The 19,884-nt window shown below is 37.7% G+C and overlaps 2 protein-coding genes across 5 annotated transcripts in view; both read left to right on the top strand.

Moving 5' to 3' along the window:
- drosha (ribonuclease 3 drosha) overlaps positions 1-19,884 on the top strand; it is a 454,213-nt gene that overhangs the window by 6,473 nt on the left and 427,856 nt on the right. For 2 of the 4 annotated variants that reach the window (XM_090395901.1, XM_090395910.1), the window contains exons 2-3: positions 3,586-3,872; positions 8,178-8,250. The exons of 1 other annotated variant lie outside the window; for it this stretch is intronic. In XM_090395901.1, the coding sequence (XP_090252027.1) occupies positions 8,222-8,250 (29 nt within the window). In that variant the 5' untranslated portion in view covers positions 3,586-3,872; positions 8,178-8,221. The remainder of the gene's footprint in view (positions 1-3,585; positions 3,873-8,177; positions 8,251-19,884) is intronic. One more of the 4 variants, XM_090395920.1, reaches the window with a different exon arrangement.
- On the top strand, positions 4,067-4,579 carry LOC150110718 (uncharacterized). The gene has a single exon (XM_090406092.1). It carries the CDS (start codon positions 4,067-4,069, stop codon positions 4,577-4,579), a length of 513 nt encoding a protein of 170 aa, XP_090262218.1.

The following is a 19,884-nucleotide window of genomic DNA, read 5'->3' as shown; positions in this document are numbered from 1 at the left end:
TAACTATTCTATTACTATCCATGTGTCTAATGTGTCCAGCCCAACTTAATCTATTTATTTTTATTTAAACAATGTCTAGCTCATTAAACAATCTGTATAGTTCATGGTTATATCTTTTTCTCCACACACCATTCTCTTGTACTGCTCCAAAAATATACCTGAGAACTCTTCTTTTAAACAGACCTAGCAATCTTTCATCTGCCATTGATAATACTCAGTTTTCAGAGGCATAAGTTAACACTGGTTTTACAAGTACATTGTACATCTTTATCTTTGTTTTTCTTGAGATCAGATGTGATTTTGGGTGTTTCCTAAGTCCACAGGAGCATCTATTTGCGGAAAGAATATGTACATGAATCTCAGTACTGATATCATTTTTACAATTAACTTCTGATCCCAAGTATATAAAACTATGTACAATTTCCAATTTATAGGAACCAATTTCAATTTCAGAAGGATTATTATCACAGATCTTTCTAGTTACTGGTATATACTTTATTTTTTCTTGATTAATCTGCATATTCATCTTCTTTGCTGCCTTTTCTAAACTGATGAAAGTTTCTTCCATTGCTTTTCATGTCCTTCCTATAATATTGATATCGTCTGCATATGCCATAATTTGTACTGATTTGTAAAAAATAGTTCCCCTTGTATTAATGCCAGCATCTCTGAAAACCTTTTCAAGTGCTTTGTTAAACAATAAGCAAACTAAGCCATTCCCTTGTTGAACACCATCTAAAAAAAAGTTTAGGGGTTGCATTGCATAAGTTGTGAAGTCATCACCCCAGATTAGCCATTGATGCAGAGGATCTTGACATGCAGAAATAAAACAGTTTATGGTTCTATTGTATAAGGCTTTCAGGCTTAATATGAATTAAGCACAGATTTGGTCACCTAGTTTTTGGCAATGAAGATATATTAGAAGGGCTATAGAGAAGAATTGCCTAAGGTTTGTATCTGATATTTGAGGGAATACTGTTTATAGAGCTTCGTGAATAGGAGGAGGAGAGGGTCATGATTGAGACATAAGTTGATAAAAGGGTTATTATTGGCTTAATGTGCAAGAAAAATTTCCCTAGAATGGGAGCCAGGGATAGATCGACACCATCTCTGTAAACTTTATAAGGTGGGTGTGAGCAAAGGAATAAGGAACAGATTCTTTGCGTGGAGAGTGGTTGGTGAGTGGAATGCATTGCATGGAATGCGGTGAATGCGGACACTTTGAATGCATTTAAAGTAGTTTGATGAGCTTTGTGTATCAGTGTGTAACTATTATTATTATTTATTATTATTGTTTGACACCTCCAGGGAGTCCAAAGACTCATCGAGGGAGGGCACTTGCTCTACAACACTATCTCCACCACTCAATCCACCGAATGACTGCAACTACACCAACGCCATCTACTACCAACTGCCATCACTAGTTTTTCCACAGACAATCACAAACATCCATTCCCATGGCAGGATTCGAACCCACAGTCTTTTGGCTGGAGAGCGGATACACTAACCACTCAGCCAGCAGGCCGGCTGGCCACCTGCTACCTCCTGCAATATTTCTTTTGCCATAGTAATCCGTCTTTGTATTTTTAATTTGCATCTTTTGTCATCTTGAATATTTTTTTTGTCATTATTTTTGACTTTAAAGAGGCAGATCCTTTCACATGTTCCTTTATATGGGCAGCACCCTTCATAATTGTATTCACTACTGATGGTGAAAGAACAAACACATTCTATGGTTGTTAAGCTTTGTACACTCATATTTCTTTACTAACTTTATAATTTTCATTTTCATCTCTAGATCACTGCATGCAAACAATAAAACTTAGTCTTTGTGTGCTAATTTTTGATATGGTTTAAAGAGGTCTGTATGTTGTATCTTTGAAGAATGTATGAAATGTGTTTGTAATGTCAGTAGGTTTTTTTGTGATCTGTATTTTTGGGTTCCTGAGTTTGTGGATTGGTGGCTGGAGAGTTCTGTTGATTTTGAAGAAAGAGATGCTATTGGCTTAAAAAGTGGCCCCATGTGTGATTTCAGACAGACTAGTAGGTCTGATCAGTTGGTTTTATCCCCATTTACTGAGATTTTGATAACACTGTACTTCTGAGAGGAATGATGTGATTGATGACAGATGTGCCTACCAATGTGGGTAGGCCTGTAGACAGAAAAATAAAGTATAAGGTTTCCCCTGGGTAGCATGGTGACAATAACTCATGGAAAGGCAGTCAGTTATTGCTTACTTTTCACTAGGAGAATGGATCATAGGGTCTTGGCTTGTTAGGTGTGTTAAAAACATTCTCGACATACCCAAGCCATTTGTCCAAATGGAGAATAATGTAGAACAAAGTTTAAGATCTTTTTTCAATGTGTTTTACAAACAGTTGGTGAGATTGGAAGAAAGAGTTGAAATACAACCACAAGCAAATCCAAATCCAAAATGACTGTTCTTAGAATCTGCAACAACAATGTAACATTGTCCAAGTTTAAATAAATATAGCTGTCTCACCTTACCCAAATCCTGATCTTGAGATCTTTAGCAGAATGAACAAGATCTTATTGCTGCACTGATAAAGCCTCTCCCAGCCAAGTCATTTCCACACTCCCATAGTACAGCATATCCACCAGTGAAGCTCTGATAGGAGCATTTCTTCCCCAGTTGTGAGGTAATGCCATCTAGCCCTTTAGGTAGTAGATGTCTTTCATTACCTAGTGAAACGTCACCACCACTCTGCTTTTTGGAGGTATGAAGTGGCTACTGCCAGTTTCATCACTAGAGTAGGGCCTCCTGTTTCTGTCCCCCCCCCCCCCATCTTTTCACATGCAGTGCCTTTCTGGGCATGCTCAACACACTTATCAATATTCAACTTGGGAGCCAGTGTCTGTTCCATTTGAGGGTACAGCAGTAAAACAGTTTCCTACAGGCTGGCCACCAGACAGTGCACAAGACAAAATCCAATGGTGAAGCATGTGTTGGAGGCTTCCTGATCAGCTGGTGAATAATCCTGTTGCCACTTACTGTGTGACGTCGTGCTTGGAGGGAGATCAAGTTAGTGATGTGCAGGGGACACTGTTTGAGGCCACATTTGGAATGGAGTCTGGGCACTTCCTGAGTTATGTACACTTGACCCTTACCCCCAACTGCATGCACCTTCTCTTTGTTCCCTGAATCAACTCAACACATGAAAGTCAATCATACAAATACTAGTATTTTAACTGTGGATACAAAAAATTACCATAAAAAATTATGAAAAATACAACAGAAAATTGGAAAAAATAACACCAAAATTTCATCCAACAAAAAACACTTCCATACACCAGCATTCGAGGCATCAACACAAACTTCAGTGATATGCACCACCACTTACAGACATCAAAACTTGATCTCTTTTTCCAAACAGAACCTCAGTTGGTATCTACCACTACTATGGCCCATCTCAACTGTCCCAACTACATCCAGCATGATGCATTCTGCAAAAAGGGAGGAACACATGCATTTGTAAAATCTGATATTCTTTGCTAAAGGCTATGAAACCTTGAATCCATGCTTTTTAACCTGTTCTGGCTAATTTCCTTGCCTCACTTTACAGATTTCATTGAATGGAACCCAGCTGAAGACTTCACTGGAAGCACTGACTACAGACTTCAACCAAACAACAAATGACATCTGGAACACATTTGCTGAATGTGTTAAGACCAGCGCTGTAGCTGCACTAGGAATCACAAAACCTGGTCAACATTTCTTGACAAGCGCACCTGGTGGTGGAACCCTGAAGTGCAACAAACTGAAATTTGTTGGCATTGAAAAAGAAGCAAATATTGCCTCTGCCAAAGCCAAGCTACCAACATATATATGATCAACTGGGCACATCAGAAGGTAAGAAGCTAATATAAAAGATTTTTGTAAATCTGATATTTGTTGCTAATGGCTATGAAACCTTGAATTCCTGCTTTTTGACCTGTTCTGGCTAATTTCCTTGCCTCACTTTATAGATTGCATTTAATGGAATATGAAATCTAGCTGAAGACTAGAAGAAGAAGCACTGACTACAGACTTCAACCAAACAACAAATGACATCTGGAACACATTTGCTGAGCATGTTAAGACCAGCACTGTGGCCACTAGGAATCACCAAATTTGGTCATCATTTCATTGACAAGCACACCTGGTGGTGGAACCCTGAAGTGCAACAAACTGTGAAATTGAAAAAGAAACCTTTTGCACTAAAGGCTAAAGCAAAGCCAAGCACTCCCAACATATATATGATTGACTGGATGCATCCGAAGGAAGGTGAGAAGCTAATATATTGCCTTGCCCGGGCATGTCAGCATTCTACACAAGACCCAGGGCATATTTTGAACATCAAAGATGAAAATGGAAAGATGCTGCAGACACCGAAAGATATATTACATCATTGGCAAAACTACATTGATAAGATCAGTAATGAAGAGTTCCCATACCCACCATTGCAGACAACCACAGCAGTCCTTGGACCTGTGCCCCTTATCAGCACTGATGAAATACATACTGTGGTCCATCAAATGAAAAACAAGGTCACTGGCCCAGATGATATACCAGCTTAAATCTGGAAGCTATTCAGACCACAAGGAGCACAAGACTGACAATGCTGTTTAACAAGATCGTAAATTAAAATGAAATACCATCAATCTGGCTAGCCAGTATAACAATTTCCATCTGGAAAGGCAAGGGGAGGAACATTGGTGACTGCTCAAACTAAAGACCAATTCGGCTACTTTGCCATACAATGAAGATTTTCGAATGGATACTCGATGCACCTTAGAGCCAGTGTTAAAATTTCACCAAATCAGTGTGGATTCATTAAAAATTGTGGAACAATAGATGCAATCCATGCCAATTGGCTCTTAATGGGGAAACATCTGAAAAAGAAGAAAATCTTACACATAGCTTTCTTAGATCTAGAAAAAGCTTCACCTGTATACTACATGATCTCTTGCAGGAGGCATTAAGAACACATTATGTACCTGAAGCGTATGTGCAATGCATAAAAATGCTATAACAAAACATCACCAGCACAGTATGCTGTGCAGCAGGAAACGCCGACATCTTCCTCCTACCTTTATTGGCAGTTCACCAGGGATCTGCCCTCTCACCCCTGCTCTTCATCCTCTGTAAGGACACTGTAACCAGGGATATTCAGAAGCCACATCCCTGAACACTATTATATGCTGATGACATAATACTTTGCTCTACATTGCAAAATGAACTCCAACATCTCATGCAGAAATGGAAAACTTTCTTATATGAGACTTAACACCAAGATGACAGAATATATGCAAAGAGGTGACCAAATTGATAACACACTTACAATAGATGGCATGGAGCTGAACAAATGCACCCAGTTCAAAGACCAAGGGTCCAGCATTAGCTCCAATGGCAATACAACCACAGATGCTGAAGCCTCAGCCAATGCTGCCTGGATGAAGTGGCTACAAGTCATTGGAGTTCTTTGTGATAAGAAGATCCCACTATACATAAAATCAAAAATCTATAGAACAGTCATTAGACCAGTAGCCATGCGCAGAGCAGAATGCTGGCCAACAACAACAAAGAAACATGAGCAAATCCTCCATGCCATGGAAATGAGAATGTGATGGACACTTGGTGTCACCAAGCTTGACCGAATACCAAACACCGACATACTTAAGATCATCGGCATCACACCAGTAACAGAGAAGATGCAAAAGGCACGCTTAAGATGGTACAGCCACATGCTATGCAGCAATGAAGAGTCTGTAGCAAAATCACCCATGAGGCTTAATGTTGATGCCAACCAAAGATGTCTTGGCTTGAACTAAAGACATGCACAGCAAATGTCAACAGTAGAATTGCCCAAGACTATGCAAGATGAAGGAAGCCGTGCTCACGAGCAGACCTTGATTTAAAGCAGGACAAACACTAGGAGGAAGAAGAAGACTTTATTTGTTGCATTTACTGCTCCTCTAACTTTGATAACCATGCCACCCCTTTTTGACTGTCTATTACTAAAAATGGATTACGTGCAAACGAATTAGCCCAAATTGCGAGATTGTCTTCCTAGGTAATTTTAACATTCATATAACAAACTGACTATCCCTACTCAACATCAAAGATCAATCTGGAAGGAAGGAAGGATTCATTTGACATCAGTCATGACCTAACTCAATTAGTTGACCCAACCAAGAATCTTCCAATATCGATCTTTTTTTTTCTTTTTTCCACTAGATCTCCCTCCAGATATGCTGTGAATGTCTGCTCTCTCCTTGGCAACTCGGAACACAATCTTATTCAAGTTTCCTTCTCTACAGTTCGTCCTCCTCCTCCTCCCAGCTAATCTCAGCCTCCTACCCTATGACACTACAATTATGCCAACTGGGATGAACTCTGGAATTTTTTTGTCTCTTTTCCATGGTCAGATTATTGCTTTCATTCTCTTGATCCAAATGTCTCTACCGAACTAATAATTGAAATAATCCTCACTGGAATAAGTGCCTTCATTCCCCACTCCACTGCAAACCTGATCCGTACCCAAGCCCTGATTCTCCGAAAATTGTGCCTCTGTAGTCCATGATAAAAATGCAGCATATGTTCATTGGCTTAAATTAAATACTTTAGCTTTTCATTCAACTTACACAACTTACTCAGTACTTTTAAAAGTGATGGAGAAGATTATCATCAACTAGTTTCTTCACTGTCTGGAGACTCATCAGTTAATTATTGATCACAAATATGGATTTTGCCATTCTTGTTGTGCAGCTGACCTCCTAACTAATCTCATTAACCTTTGGACACAGGCTTTAGTAAGATTTGGAGAAACCCATGTTATTGCTGTTGATATTTTAAAGGCATTCAAATGTGCTTAGCATCGAGACTTTCTGAACATGCTACCATCTGGCTTCCCGCCTGCATTCTGTGATTGGATTGCCAGTTTCCTCGCTGGTTGTTCATTTTGTTTCATGGTTTCTTCTAATTGGATTTCTCCATCAATGCTGGAGTATCCCAAGGTTCTGTACTCTCATCAATGTTCTTCCTCCTTTACATCAGTGACCTTTTCTCTCTGATTTCAAATTCTATTCACAGCTTTGCCGATGATAGTACTCCTCATTCCTTTTCCTCATTTGAAAAACCTTGTATTACTCAAATGATAGAATCCTCAATGTCTTCCATAACCAGTGACTTAATTACTGATCTTCTCAACATCCTCAAATGGGATGAAGATAACTTAGTAAGTTCAATGCCATAAAAACTCAGGCCTGCATTATTATATGCAAGAAAGATCCTATCCCACTCCCTCTTTCTTTTGATAATGATTAAATTTTCGTTCAAGATCAATTTTCTCTTCTTGGGTTGACTGTCACATCCGGTTTACCCAGGCACAAACATATTACATACATAGTCTCCTCAGCCTGTAAAAAACCTTGGCATTCTTTTCTGTTCAAAGCATTACTTCCCTTTATCCAACTTCCAATACTTTACAAGTCTCAGATCTGACCAACCTTGGAACAGGGGTGGCTCGTGCATAGGCACTGTGGAACTGCAGCAGCCCCAATTTTTCTCGATATATAAATATATTTATTAATTTATTTATATTTGCTTGTAATATTTAATTTTATCATCAACAATACCATACAATTCTCTTATTTTATATAAAAAATAATAAAAATCCAACTTTAGCACTTAGGAAGGCAAAGGACGCTAGCAGCACTGTGTTTACCACAGTGTCATATTGCTAAGTGCGCAAGCATATACACGTCATAGTGAGATGCGAGCTATTAGCGTAATGCCGCACTGTCCGTCGCTCAGTTCCATTGTAGTTTATATGCAGTTTGTGCCAGTAGTAGAGTGTTCGTAGTGCTTATCATGTTTACTCCGTCTATTTAAATATTTGGACATTACAATTAAAGGATTTAATTGTAATGTCCAAAAATTGGTAATCCATTCCTTTAATTACAATTAAAGGAATGGATTTTATTTTTAAGTAATTTTGAATTATACTAAACTAATTTTATTGATAATAAACAATATTTTTTCATGAAACAAAACAAGAAGAATATATTTTATTTTTAAGTAATTTTGAATTATACCAAACTATATAATTTTATCGATAATAAACAATATTTTTTCATTTAGTTAATGGGATAAAAATCCCTTATTGTTTTTCAGCCAGTAAGCGAAACAACGATCGAAAACTACGATCTGAACGTTTCATGCCGACAAACTCTCAGCATATCCAAGCGTAAGTGACCACTTGGTAGTGCCACACCACGGCAACTCGTTGCAAAGGTGGAGCAAGATCCCTCACTGTTCTTGATATTTTCTCATAATGTAAAACACACAGCTCTTAGGAGATGTAATACTGTTTTACATTATGAGGAGAGGTCACTACCCAGACCGGTTTCAACCTTTTTTGAGGTCTCATCAGTGAGTAGCTAGACCTAGAATATCAGAGTTTAAGTGAAAAGAACTTACATACTTTTGCTATACGATTGCCAGAAAGGTGTGTCACTATATTATATTATTATAACATAGTATAACTAAGATGAAAAGCCAAACGGCTATTTTTTTCTGGTGAAGTTGAACAATTAATGGGATAAAAATCCCTTATTGTTTTTCAGCCAGTAAGCGAAACAACGATCGAAAACTACAGTGCCACACCAAGTGAAACTCTGATATTCTAGGTCTAGCTACTCACTGATGAGACCTCAAAAAAGGTTGAAACCGGTCTGGGTAGTGACCTCTCCTCATAATGTAAAACAGTATTACATCTCCTAAGAGCTGTGTGTTTTACATTATGAGAAAATATCAAGAACAGTGAGGGAGCTTGCTCCACCTTTGCAACGAGTTGCCGTGGTGTGGCACTACCAAGTGGTCACTTACGCTTGGATACGCTGAGAGTTCGTCGGCATGAAACGTTCAGATCGTTGTTTCGCTTACTGGCTGAAAAACAATAAGGGATTTTTATCCCATTAACTGTTCAACTTCGCCAGAAAAAAATAGCCGTTTGGCTTTTCATCTTAGTTATACAATATTTTTTCATGTTTAATTTTTAAAAATTTTTTACCATAATTTTGATATTTTATCCAAACACGTATACACTGTACTTACAGTGTGTATGTATGTTTCAAAAGTTGCTGCATCCCCCACAATTTCAAGCCACGAGCTGTCACTGCCTTGGAATATTGTTTCCACATTTGGGGTGGTGCACCTCCTTAAGAATTCTTGATGATATTCTATGAAGAGGGCAATTCAATTAATAGATAACCCTTCTCTCACAGACTTTTTAGCCAATTTCTTGAGCACTGTGCCTTTCTATAGCTATTTCTTTTAGGCTTACATGGTGATCCAAATACATTTTTGAAAATTATGGAGACAACTACCGTGTCTGAGTAAAACTTTAGTTTAATATAAACCAAAATTCAAACGTGATGTTTCAACCCTTATATCAAGGTCATCTTCTGAAGCATATATACTATATACAGAGAAACAAGCTGCACTACAATCTACATGGTTTGCTAAAGTTACTGACCAACCGTTACAACAATTATTGGCCTGACCTTTGGTGGAAAAAAAAAACAAAACTTTATTACATCAATGCTAGAGTCCTATTCTTAATATTATCTATTGGTTGTAAATTTACATTGGTAGCAACAACAAGTCTGTATATATACTAGGGGGCTCTTCCATCTGGTGGCTATGGCGCCCTCCCGTATTCTGGACTGGTAAGCCAGTTCTCCTTGAATTCTGATGACTCGAATGGGGGTTCCTCCCCCCCCCAGCACCTACGACGACCAAACCCCTGAGTTCTGGACTGGTATGCCGGTTCTCCTTGAATTCTGATGACTCGAATTTTGAAAAGGCCCCCCCCCCTCCTGGCACCTATGGCGCCCAATCCCTCGAGTTCCAGACCGGTAGACTGGTTCTCCTTGAATTCTGATGACTTGAATTTCGAAGACTCGAAAGGGGGTTTCCGCTCCCCCCGCACCTAAGGCACCCATTCCCCCCGAGTTCCGGACTGGTAGGCCAGTTTTTCCCCTGAGTTTCAAAACATTTCAAATAACTTGAAAAAAAAATGTGACACAAAAAAACGTGACAGAAAAACATTACACAAAAAGCTTATCATTTTATATATGTAGGGTAGATATTAACACTATGATTATACATATAAATTCCAACCAGTTGGTATAGAATGGTTTCCAATGCTAGCTGTAGGTTGCCTAGAGTCCTGAAGTATGCTGGATATTTAGTATTCAGCATACTTCAGGACTCTAGGCAACCTACAGCTTGCATTGGAAACCATTCCATACCAACTGGTTGGAATTTATATGTATAATCATGATGTTAATATATATATATATATATATAATATATATATATAGACTTGTTGTTGCTCTCAATGTAAATTTACAACCAATAGATAATATTAAGAATAGGACTCTAGCAAACCATGTAGATTGTAGTGCAGCTTGTTTCTCTTTATATAGTATATATGCTCCAGAAGATGACCTTGATATAAAGGTCAAAATCGAGTGTGGAGGTTGGTTTATATTATATTAATTTTGATTTATATTAAACTAAAGTTTTACTCAAACATGGTAGTTGTCTCCATGATTTTCCAAAATGTTTTCTATAGCTACTTTCATGGTCACTGCCATTCCTCTACTTTCTTCTAACCATGTAAGAACTAGAGCTGCCACTAGCAAACACCCATAGACTGTCTACCTCCAAACATATTCAACAAACCTTTCATCATCTTCCTTCATTCCATCCACCTCTATACTTTGGAACAATCTCCCCCATACCGTTTTTTCCAGTGAGTGCAACCTCTAGCTCTTTAAGAAACATCAATAGGTTACCTCTTTTTCCTTAATCACTTACCCACACATGCCACTGTTGTGTTATAGGTCTTGTGACCTTTGAATTGTGAGCGCATCATTAAAAAAAAAAAATTATTCTTTGATGTCTGCCCATCAGCTACCTTCATATCTATACTAACTATACATCCATTCCCATTTGCTTCAGTCTGTGTAACTCCATCTATATTGCATGCAAGAAGTGTGGTATCTGGTCAACTGTTCCTCATGGAGGGGACCTCCCAGTGATGATACTACTTCTCACTACTTTTCATAAGTCTTTTTTACTATCCTGTCTTCTGGACCACCATCACTTGGATCCAACATCTGTTTGCAGGTGGTGTGGCGTGACCCATGGACATCCAAAAAGGGAAATGCTGGTTGTCTTGCTCTACTTTGGCTTCTGCTTTGGCAAGAAAGGCAGTCCTGGATGGCCTGACTAGGATCAGCTGACTAGTGGGCTTGCCTGCAAGGGTCAGTGATGTTGCAGTAAGTCTCTCATCCCATTGTCTGGAGGATTATGACCAAAGGTTTGCTGTGGTGCTGGTATAGCATCCAGGGTAGCACTGGTGTTCCACTCCTGAGTACAGTCATTGCTTGCTGGTAGTGGGCATCCATGTGTGGCTTCATGGTGGATAGGGATCTCTGGTGCCAAACAAAAACCCTTTGAGCATGAATTCTTCATTAAATTCTTGAGCGGTCCTCACAAGGTCCCAACCAAACACTGATACTGTAGATACATATTTGATAACAGAAGTAATAAACAAAAGATGTGACACCAGTATAAATGGGAAAATGTTGCCCTTGTTTATTCAAAGAGGTTTAGAAGGACTGACAGGATTTCCCCAAATAGTTAAGAAACTATGCTCTGGTGATATCCTTGTAAACATCATGTAAGCAACACTCAGAAAAATTTCTGAAAGCAACATCAATGGGTGAAATTTCAATTACAGTAACTCCTCATAAAACACTAAACACCGCACATCCACTAAGCATTCTCATCTCCGCTATCTCCATCCTGCTGATGTTATTTTTCCTCAGGGTCACAGTTTCCATAGCATACGTCATAGCTGGTCTCACTACTATCTTTTTTACATATATATATATATATATATATATATATATATATATATACATATTTACAATATTTATAAATATATATATATATATATATATTTATATATGTACATATATATGCAATGAATACATTTAAAATGCATTCATTATTTTTAAATTATTATATATTGTATAATCAATGAGTCACTTTCCATTTTTGTTTACTGTTGGTTCTCCAAATTTTTATATATTATTATTAATTTTTTTCATTCCTATTCTGGCATTAAGATCTCTGGCTATAATTATATGGTCTGTTTTATTAATTTTTTTTCATATATTCCTTGCAACTCTTTGTAAAAGTAATCATTTTCTTCTTCTTTTCCTTCTTCGGGGGCATACACTCCAACAACTGTTAAATTTTCTTTATTTAATTTTAATCGCACTTCTAATATTCTTTCATTCCAGTATGTATAATGCTTTTTTTTTGCTTTAATTGATTTATGGATCCAAATCATTACACCAGCTTTTGCATGTACAGGTATCCCTTGCTTAACGCGGGATTTGATTAACGCAGTGAAATTAATTGCGACAATCCCTTTATATACGTGGCAAGAATTTTAATTAACGCGCCTTTAAATGTACCAAAATTCCACCAAATACGACATCATTGCTACAACTTTCAAAGCCTATTTGCTTAAAAAGACATTCTCAAAGGCACTAGAAACAACAATGTGAGAAAACGCGATTAGGCTCCAAGAATTTTAGAAAAATTTTAACATTAAACATGCAGTTGAAAACATTCATGACTTGTGGGAACAAGTGTCTTCTAGCTGTACAGCAGCTGCTTGGAAAATCTTTTGCAGCATGCGCAAAATTCTTTTGCCAGAATCCAATAAATTTGAAAATCCTGTGAGCAACGTGGTTGAAGAAATTGTTGCAGTTGATGAAGACCTTTGTTTTGATGGTGTTGATTCAGAAGATTCTAAATATTTATTGGATTCAAATTCAAAAGACTTCAGTTACAACAAGCATCTTGAAATTGAACAACAGCGTGTGTATAAAGACAATGAACAAATGGAATGTGAAGATGGGATTCCAAAGGAGATAACAATTAAAGAACTTAATGCAATATTTCAGTTTAGAATCGCTTAAGCAGTAAGTAATGGATATGGATCCAGATTTTAATCGAAGAATGCTTGTTTGCCGAGGTCTAGAGAGTCATTTTGCTTATTATCGTAGAACTTATGCTAATAGGAAAAAACTAAATCTGTTCAAACGACTCTTGATAACTTTCTTTGATAAAAAATTGCAGTATGTAGGTACAAGCATTTATTAAACATTTACTTTGCATTCATTTTTTATCTTTCCTAAAAGAGTATCATATAAAACGAACTATTAATACAGTAATTGATCATGAACGAATTGCAATTGTTACCATTGATTATTATATTTGATTAACGTGATTTTGATGTATGCGGTAACATCGAGGGATTAATTAATCGGGTTAATCAAGGGATACCTGTATTTGTTTGTCCACTCCACTATATATGATATTGCAGTTAGCTGTTTCTTTTGTTCCTTTAAGTTTCTTTTTTGTTTCTGTAAGAACTGCAATTTCTATATTTTCATCATTTAAAATTTTGTCTAATTCTTCTTTATGTGCTTTGCTTCTAATGTTCCATGTAGCATATTTCACCACGTTTTTCTTTTTCCAAAGTTACTTAACCTTTTCCAGTTTGCGGTCGTTTCCCATGTTTTCTGTCCAGTTTGGATTTCGTTGAGACTTGAAAGTAATATGTGTTTCCCTATGTCAAGTGACTAGCATGACGATAGGTATCCTAGTGGTGGGGCTGCCACCTTAAGACAATTAGGCTTGCCTTTTTTAGTAGATAGTGGAAACTACAGTTTGAGAGGAAAGAGTCACCCCCCTCCCTTGCCCTCGAATTGCTCTTAATAGCACTGGGGGAAGGAGTAAAAGAGAGTAGAGGGGAAAGAAGAGTAGAAGACCAATCTCCAGATATGATATACCAAGTGTATATTGTACGAAGTAAGATCAGGTCTAGCTTGGGTATTTCGGGTTTGCCATGCCCGTACTCACCGATGTGAGCCCCTGAGAATCTGGGAAAATCCTGGAAATCCTGAGCCTCTGGAAAATGTCACCCTGCTTTATTCAAAAAGGTTTAGAAGGACTGGCAGGCTCCCAAAAGAGTTAAGTTAGGATAGTGGGCAGTCATACTTCTTTCCTTCATCATGTCCAACTTAATATTTCTCTGGAAGCAGTAGCAATTTGCTAATCTGTGGGATTTCTTATAACAGCATCAATTTATTTACCACTGGATTATGAGATGGAATTTGATAATCTAATGCAACTGCCTTCTTATGGGTGACTTTAATGGGTGCAACACTGTGGGGTAGTGCCAACACAAATGAACAAGGTTATATCATTGAGCTAGTCCAGTGATGGCGAACCTATGACACACCATGTCAGCACTGACACACGAGGGTTTCAGGTGACACACCTTGGATGTTGAAAAATATTGGTATTCTGATGAAATATACCCCATTTTCATTACAGAAATGAAAACTAATTTCAGTAATTTCAGTTTATTAAATTAATTGTATAATATGAATTCATAGATTGTATATCAGTGTCCTATTAAATAAATAGCTTAATATGATATATATAAGTCACCATCTATGATTATGTATTTAAATTTATAATGCATGTATGCAAGTGGCACATCAACAATGTCAATATTTAAAAAAAAAAGATGTTTGACACACCTGGGTAAAAAGGTTCGCCATCACTGAGCTAGTCTTTGACAATATTGACTTCTCCCTTTTGAATAATGGACTCAATACCTTCTTCTGTATGCCACCCACTCATATTCTATAATAGATCTTACAGCCCTGCTCTTTTTCCACTGCTCACATGGGATGTTGTGAACATATACAGAAGCAATCATTTTCCTTGCACACAATGTTTTTGCAGAAACTATACTCTCCTACAATGATCCCCATGTGGAAATTGGACCAGGCTGACTTGGAATGCCTTTTACCATCTTGCTAAATTTCATGCCAATACAGTCAGTCAGACACCTATCAGTGAAGCAACCAGGCAGTAACAGCCTCAATTCCAAAAACATCATTTCAATTCCTATTCTATCCAAAGCCTTGGTGAAATCCAGAGTGCAGGCAGCCAAAAAAAGATCAAGACTGAGCATGGGGTATATTTCGTAGATATCCACTACATCAATTACTTTGATTACTTAAACTCATCGATTACTTAAACCAGTGGTCTCCAAACTTTTTTGATTGTGTACCCCAAGACAGAAAAAATAAATAGCGCGTACCCCCAGTTGATTGAGAGAGTTTCTTTGGAGGAAATTTTTTTAACCATTTATCCATTTTGTGAGGGTTAATTTGTAAAATTTAAATATAATTCATTTACTATTGATAATATCAAACACTTTTAAAAAATGTAAGTAATTTTGATAATATTAATTTACTATTTCTAGTGTAAACGTAAAAGTAAGCACAAAAAGGCATTGGAATTGCCAGAAACAATATATAATAAAAAATCGTTAAACTTACTACTAATAGTCAAATAATTAATACAACTATGGTGTCATCTGTAGATAGCAGGATAACTAAGCAATTTTTCTTCTCTAGTTGGGCTTGTCAACACTAGGATGCTCTACAAACAATGGCAATGATAAGAAGTAAGAGATTTACTCCCTAGTTTTAAAAAACATAACTTTGCCACGGACGATTATGTGTGCAAAGTCGCCCAGTGTGCGCTGCTCACAAATTTAAGTTTACAGGATCTTTATAACGTCTTTGTCTATATTAGATATATGTTTAATTGATGAAAGAAAGTAATATTCTTTATCTTTAATTAATTACTTACTTTTTTTCCTATCAATATAAACCTTTTTTTGACGTACCCCCATGTATCGACTCGCATATCCCCCCCGGGTATGCATATCACACTTTGGAGACCACTGACTTAAACAACCAGTGCAAAAATTGTATGGAATAAAATCCAGAAAATGAAAGGTAGATAGAGAACCCACTGTTGTCTACCTTACGCCATAATGGATATGTTGTTGTTGTTGCTAATCTCAAAGCTGCTGCAAAATTTTCTCCTAAAGACACTTTAGGAGAAAATTTTGCCAGAATCTCACAAACAGCTTCATACCCTCCTGAATTTTTAATATTGAAAGATCAACAAAGGAAATCAGCTAAATTTTTCTACCAATGGGATGAGATGAACAATCAGCCATTTGTTAAGGAGGAGCTAAAAATTAGCTCTTTAAAGCCCCCCCCCCCCAATGTAGCAGTTGTGATGACATCCATTATGAAATGATAAAACATCTTCCATCATTTTCCATGGATCTTCTTCTCCTAATATATAATAGAATACTTACGCAGGAAGAGTTTCCAGATTCTTGGCATAAGTAATTTGTCATTGCTATCCCAAAACCAGGAAAGGATCCAACATAAGCAAACAATTATCGATCTCTTGCTCTGACCATTTGCCTTGGTAGATATTAGAGAAAATGGTTAATGCTAGACTTATCTAGTATTTAGAAAGCAACAATCTTCTTTCCAATGCACAATGTGGCATTCGTAGATATTGTTCATCTTTGGAACATTTGGTCTATTTAGAAACATATGAGAGATGCATTCCTGAAACCAGATGTACCAGAGTGTTCTTTGACGTGGAAACAGCTTATGACACAATCTGGAGATATGCCATATTAAAAGATCTCTATAACCTAGGTCTCAGAGGACACCTTCCTGTATTTTTTTAAACACTTCTGTCTAGCTGAGTTTTCCAAGTCAGAGTGGGAAGTATGCTATCTTGGCCATATCATCAAGAACAGGGTATTCTCCAAGGCTCTGTCTTAAATCTGACACTTTTTGCTATCAAAATTAACTTAATCACTAAACAGCTTCCTCCAACATTTCTATGAGGGTCATAGAAAGACAGCTACAGCAAGCCATTGGCCATCTCTCAAAATGGATGCTCAAAATGGTTTCAGATTTTCACAGTAGAAGACAGTATGCATGCATTTTGCTGCAGACATGGTCTTAACTCTGACCCAGAACTCAGACTAGGATAAACATGAATACCAGTTGCACCAGAAGCCAAGTTCTTAGGACTCATACTTCACAACACACTCAGTTTCCTTCCTTCCTTGCATACATCAATTACAAGACAAGTAGCATATAGCAATGACCATTCTTAGTGTCCTATCTTCCATCTCTTCAGATGTTCTTTGCCTAGTTTGTATAATGCACTGATAAGATCAAAATTTGATTGTGGGTTCCAAGGCTGTGCTACTTTCAGGGAGAGTATTTACCTTCATCTGTCTTCATATATTGTATCAAGCACCCAGATAGTGTTTGATAAAAATTTTGTAATTAATTTTTATTTTATTTTATTAGGAAGATTGATATTCATTTACTTAGGTATAGTTTTGCAGGCAATGCAAATGTGATAATGGCTAGTTAGTAAGGGCCTTCAAAGATATTTGATGAGCGTACACATGGATAGATGTGTAGTGATTGGGGAAGCCATTTCACTAGGTATAATTTTTTTTTTTATATGCCAGTCCCCCCCCCCCACACACACACATTCATGAGGTCTCAAACCTATAAACACGGCAGTGATTTGTATGGGCAAGTGATCACAGAGAAGACAGGAATCTGTTAAATTGTTTTTTGAAGAATTGAAGGTTGTATGCATTGGGGGAAATGGTATGGGGAAGACTGCTCTAAAGGATAGAGGTGTTATGGAATGAAGAAAGAGGATGAGATTTGGTGAGTCTGGAGTTGAACAGCATATGAGTGTTGACTATCTACCCATGTTGATACTTGATTAGAGGGAAGTGGAGGGATAGTGGTATCCAGTTCAGTACGTGCAGCATCCATGGGTGCATTTGTTCTACAGATTAGGCTTTAGAGATGGAGGGTAGCTGAATGGTACATGGGTGTTGACCAGCAGCTGTCTGTATATAATAAATTTAGTTAATCCTTTATCCAAGTGTACGTAAACAAAGTTTGCACCTGAAAATATCTTCAGGACTGAGGTAAGGTGATACATCCCTTGGGAACTCGTAGCAAAGGTGGACCAAGCTCTTATCACTCCTTGTCTCAGTATCTCCCATAATGCAAAGCACATCTCCTTGCGGACATGTATACTGCTATGCATTAAGGGAAGGGCCACTACCCAGACTGGTTTCGACCTTTATTGAGGTCTCGTCAGTGGGAGGCAGACCCAGAGTGGTGATACTAAGGCAGAAGCAATGGATAGGCCATTTTTACCTATACGAGTTGCCAACCGGTGCACTGTCTCCCACTGATGAGACCTCAATAAAGGTCGAATCCGGTCTGGGTAGTGGCCCTTCCCTTAATGCATAGCAGTATACATGTCCGCAAGGAGATGTGCTTTGCATTATGGGAGATACTGAGACAAGGAGTGATGAGAGCTTGGTCCACCTTTGCTACGAGTTCCCAAGGGATGTACCACCTTACCTCAGTCCTGAAGATATTTTCAGGTGCAAACTTTGTTTGCTTACACTTGGATAAAGGATTAAACTAAATTTATTATAGTCTAACCAAGTGTAAAATAAACTTCCAACATCTTTCTCTAAATCCAGAGTAATTTAATAATAAGGTGGTACACCAGTTGGCAACTCGTATAGGTAAATATGACCTCTCCATTGCTTCTGCCTTAGTATCACCACTCTGGGTCTGCCTCCCACTGATGAGACCTTAATAAATGTCGAAACCGGTCTGGGTAGTGGCCCTTCTCTTAATGCATAGCAGTACATGTCCGCAAGGAGATGTGCTTTGCATTATGGGAGATACTGAGACAAGGAGTGATGAGAGTTTGGTCCACCTTTGCTATGAGTTGCCGAGAGATGTACCACCTTACCTCAGTCCTGAAGATATTTTCAGGTGCAAACTTTGCTTGCTTACACTTGGATAAAGGATTAAACTAAATTTATCATAGTCTAACGAAGTGCAATATATTCCAGCTGTCTGTATATGTACATGATTAGAGGTAAGTGGAGAAATAATGGTGGCCAGTTCAGTGAAGCGGCATCCATGGAAGTATTGTCTTGCAGATGGAGGGCAAGTATTATATTAACAGTGCTATATTTCAGGTGGTAGGAGGGGACAAGGAATTTGGCAGTGTTTGGTTGATAGTGAATTAAACTTTAGGGGTCATATTGGAAAGATAATGTGTGGCATATAGAATTGCTTTGATCAGAAGATAGGCAGTAAAGGTCTTAGTCAATCAAGACTGTTACAAATGTAATCACCTCAGTTTGGGGAGATGTGGAAAATTGATCAGAAGATAGGCAATAAAGGCCTTAGTCAGACCACATCAAGACTATTACAAATATAATCACCTCAGTTTTTGGGGAGAGGGGAAAATTAGTGGATGAATAAAGGTGTTATCATAGCTGTGAATGTTAACTGTGAGAATAGGCTGTGGGAATGTAATATGCATCGCTAGCTTGGTGAATAGGAAGAAAAGTGATGGTATAATTGAGATAAATAGTTGAGTGGATCATGTTAATGAGTACTGTTGGGATCTTATAAGAACAGAATAATAATTAATAATAAGAAGAAACAAGAACATGGAGCCATGAGAATATGAACCTGGAATTTGTAGGTAGGCAGGAAAGGAAGGGAAGAGCAGTTTTTTTTTTTCTTCCAAAGAGGGTAGTAATATGTAAATAGAATTCATTATCAGAGAAAGTCAAGTACATATTAGTGAGTGACTTTAAGGTGTGGTGTGGTTGTGTCTTTTTGACTTTGGGGGGGGGATCAATACGGACAACTTTTCAATTCAATAATGACGATTTCGATCGAAGGTGAGTTAGCCTATCTCGTACGGAGGTAGCAGGGTTTTTCCTCCTGAAAACTCGAGTTTTTCATCCTGC

This window comes from Typopeltis vanoorti, chromosome 1, assembly GCF_054136105.1.
Source record: "Typopeltis vanoorti isolate ZY-2024b chromosome 1, IOZ_Tvanoo_1.0, whole genome shotgun sequence".
Taxonomy (NCBI): domain Eukaryota; kingdom Metazoa; phylum Arthropoda; class Arachnida; order Uropygi; family Thelyphonidae; genus Typopeltis; species Typopeltis vanoorti.
The sequence above is the reverse complement of the archived record's forward strand: the minus strand, read 5'-3'. Positions and strand labels throughout refer to the sequence as shown.

Bases quoted from the DNA above. Each gene is read 5' to 3' on its own strand.
- LOC150110718 (XM_090406092.1), top strand. From the start codon at position 4,067: ATGACATCTGGAACACATTTGCTGAGCATGTTAAGACCAGCACTGTGG.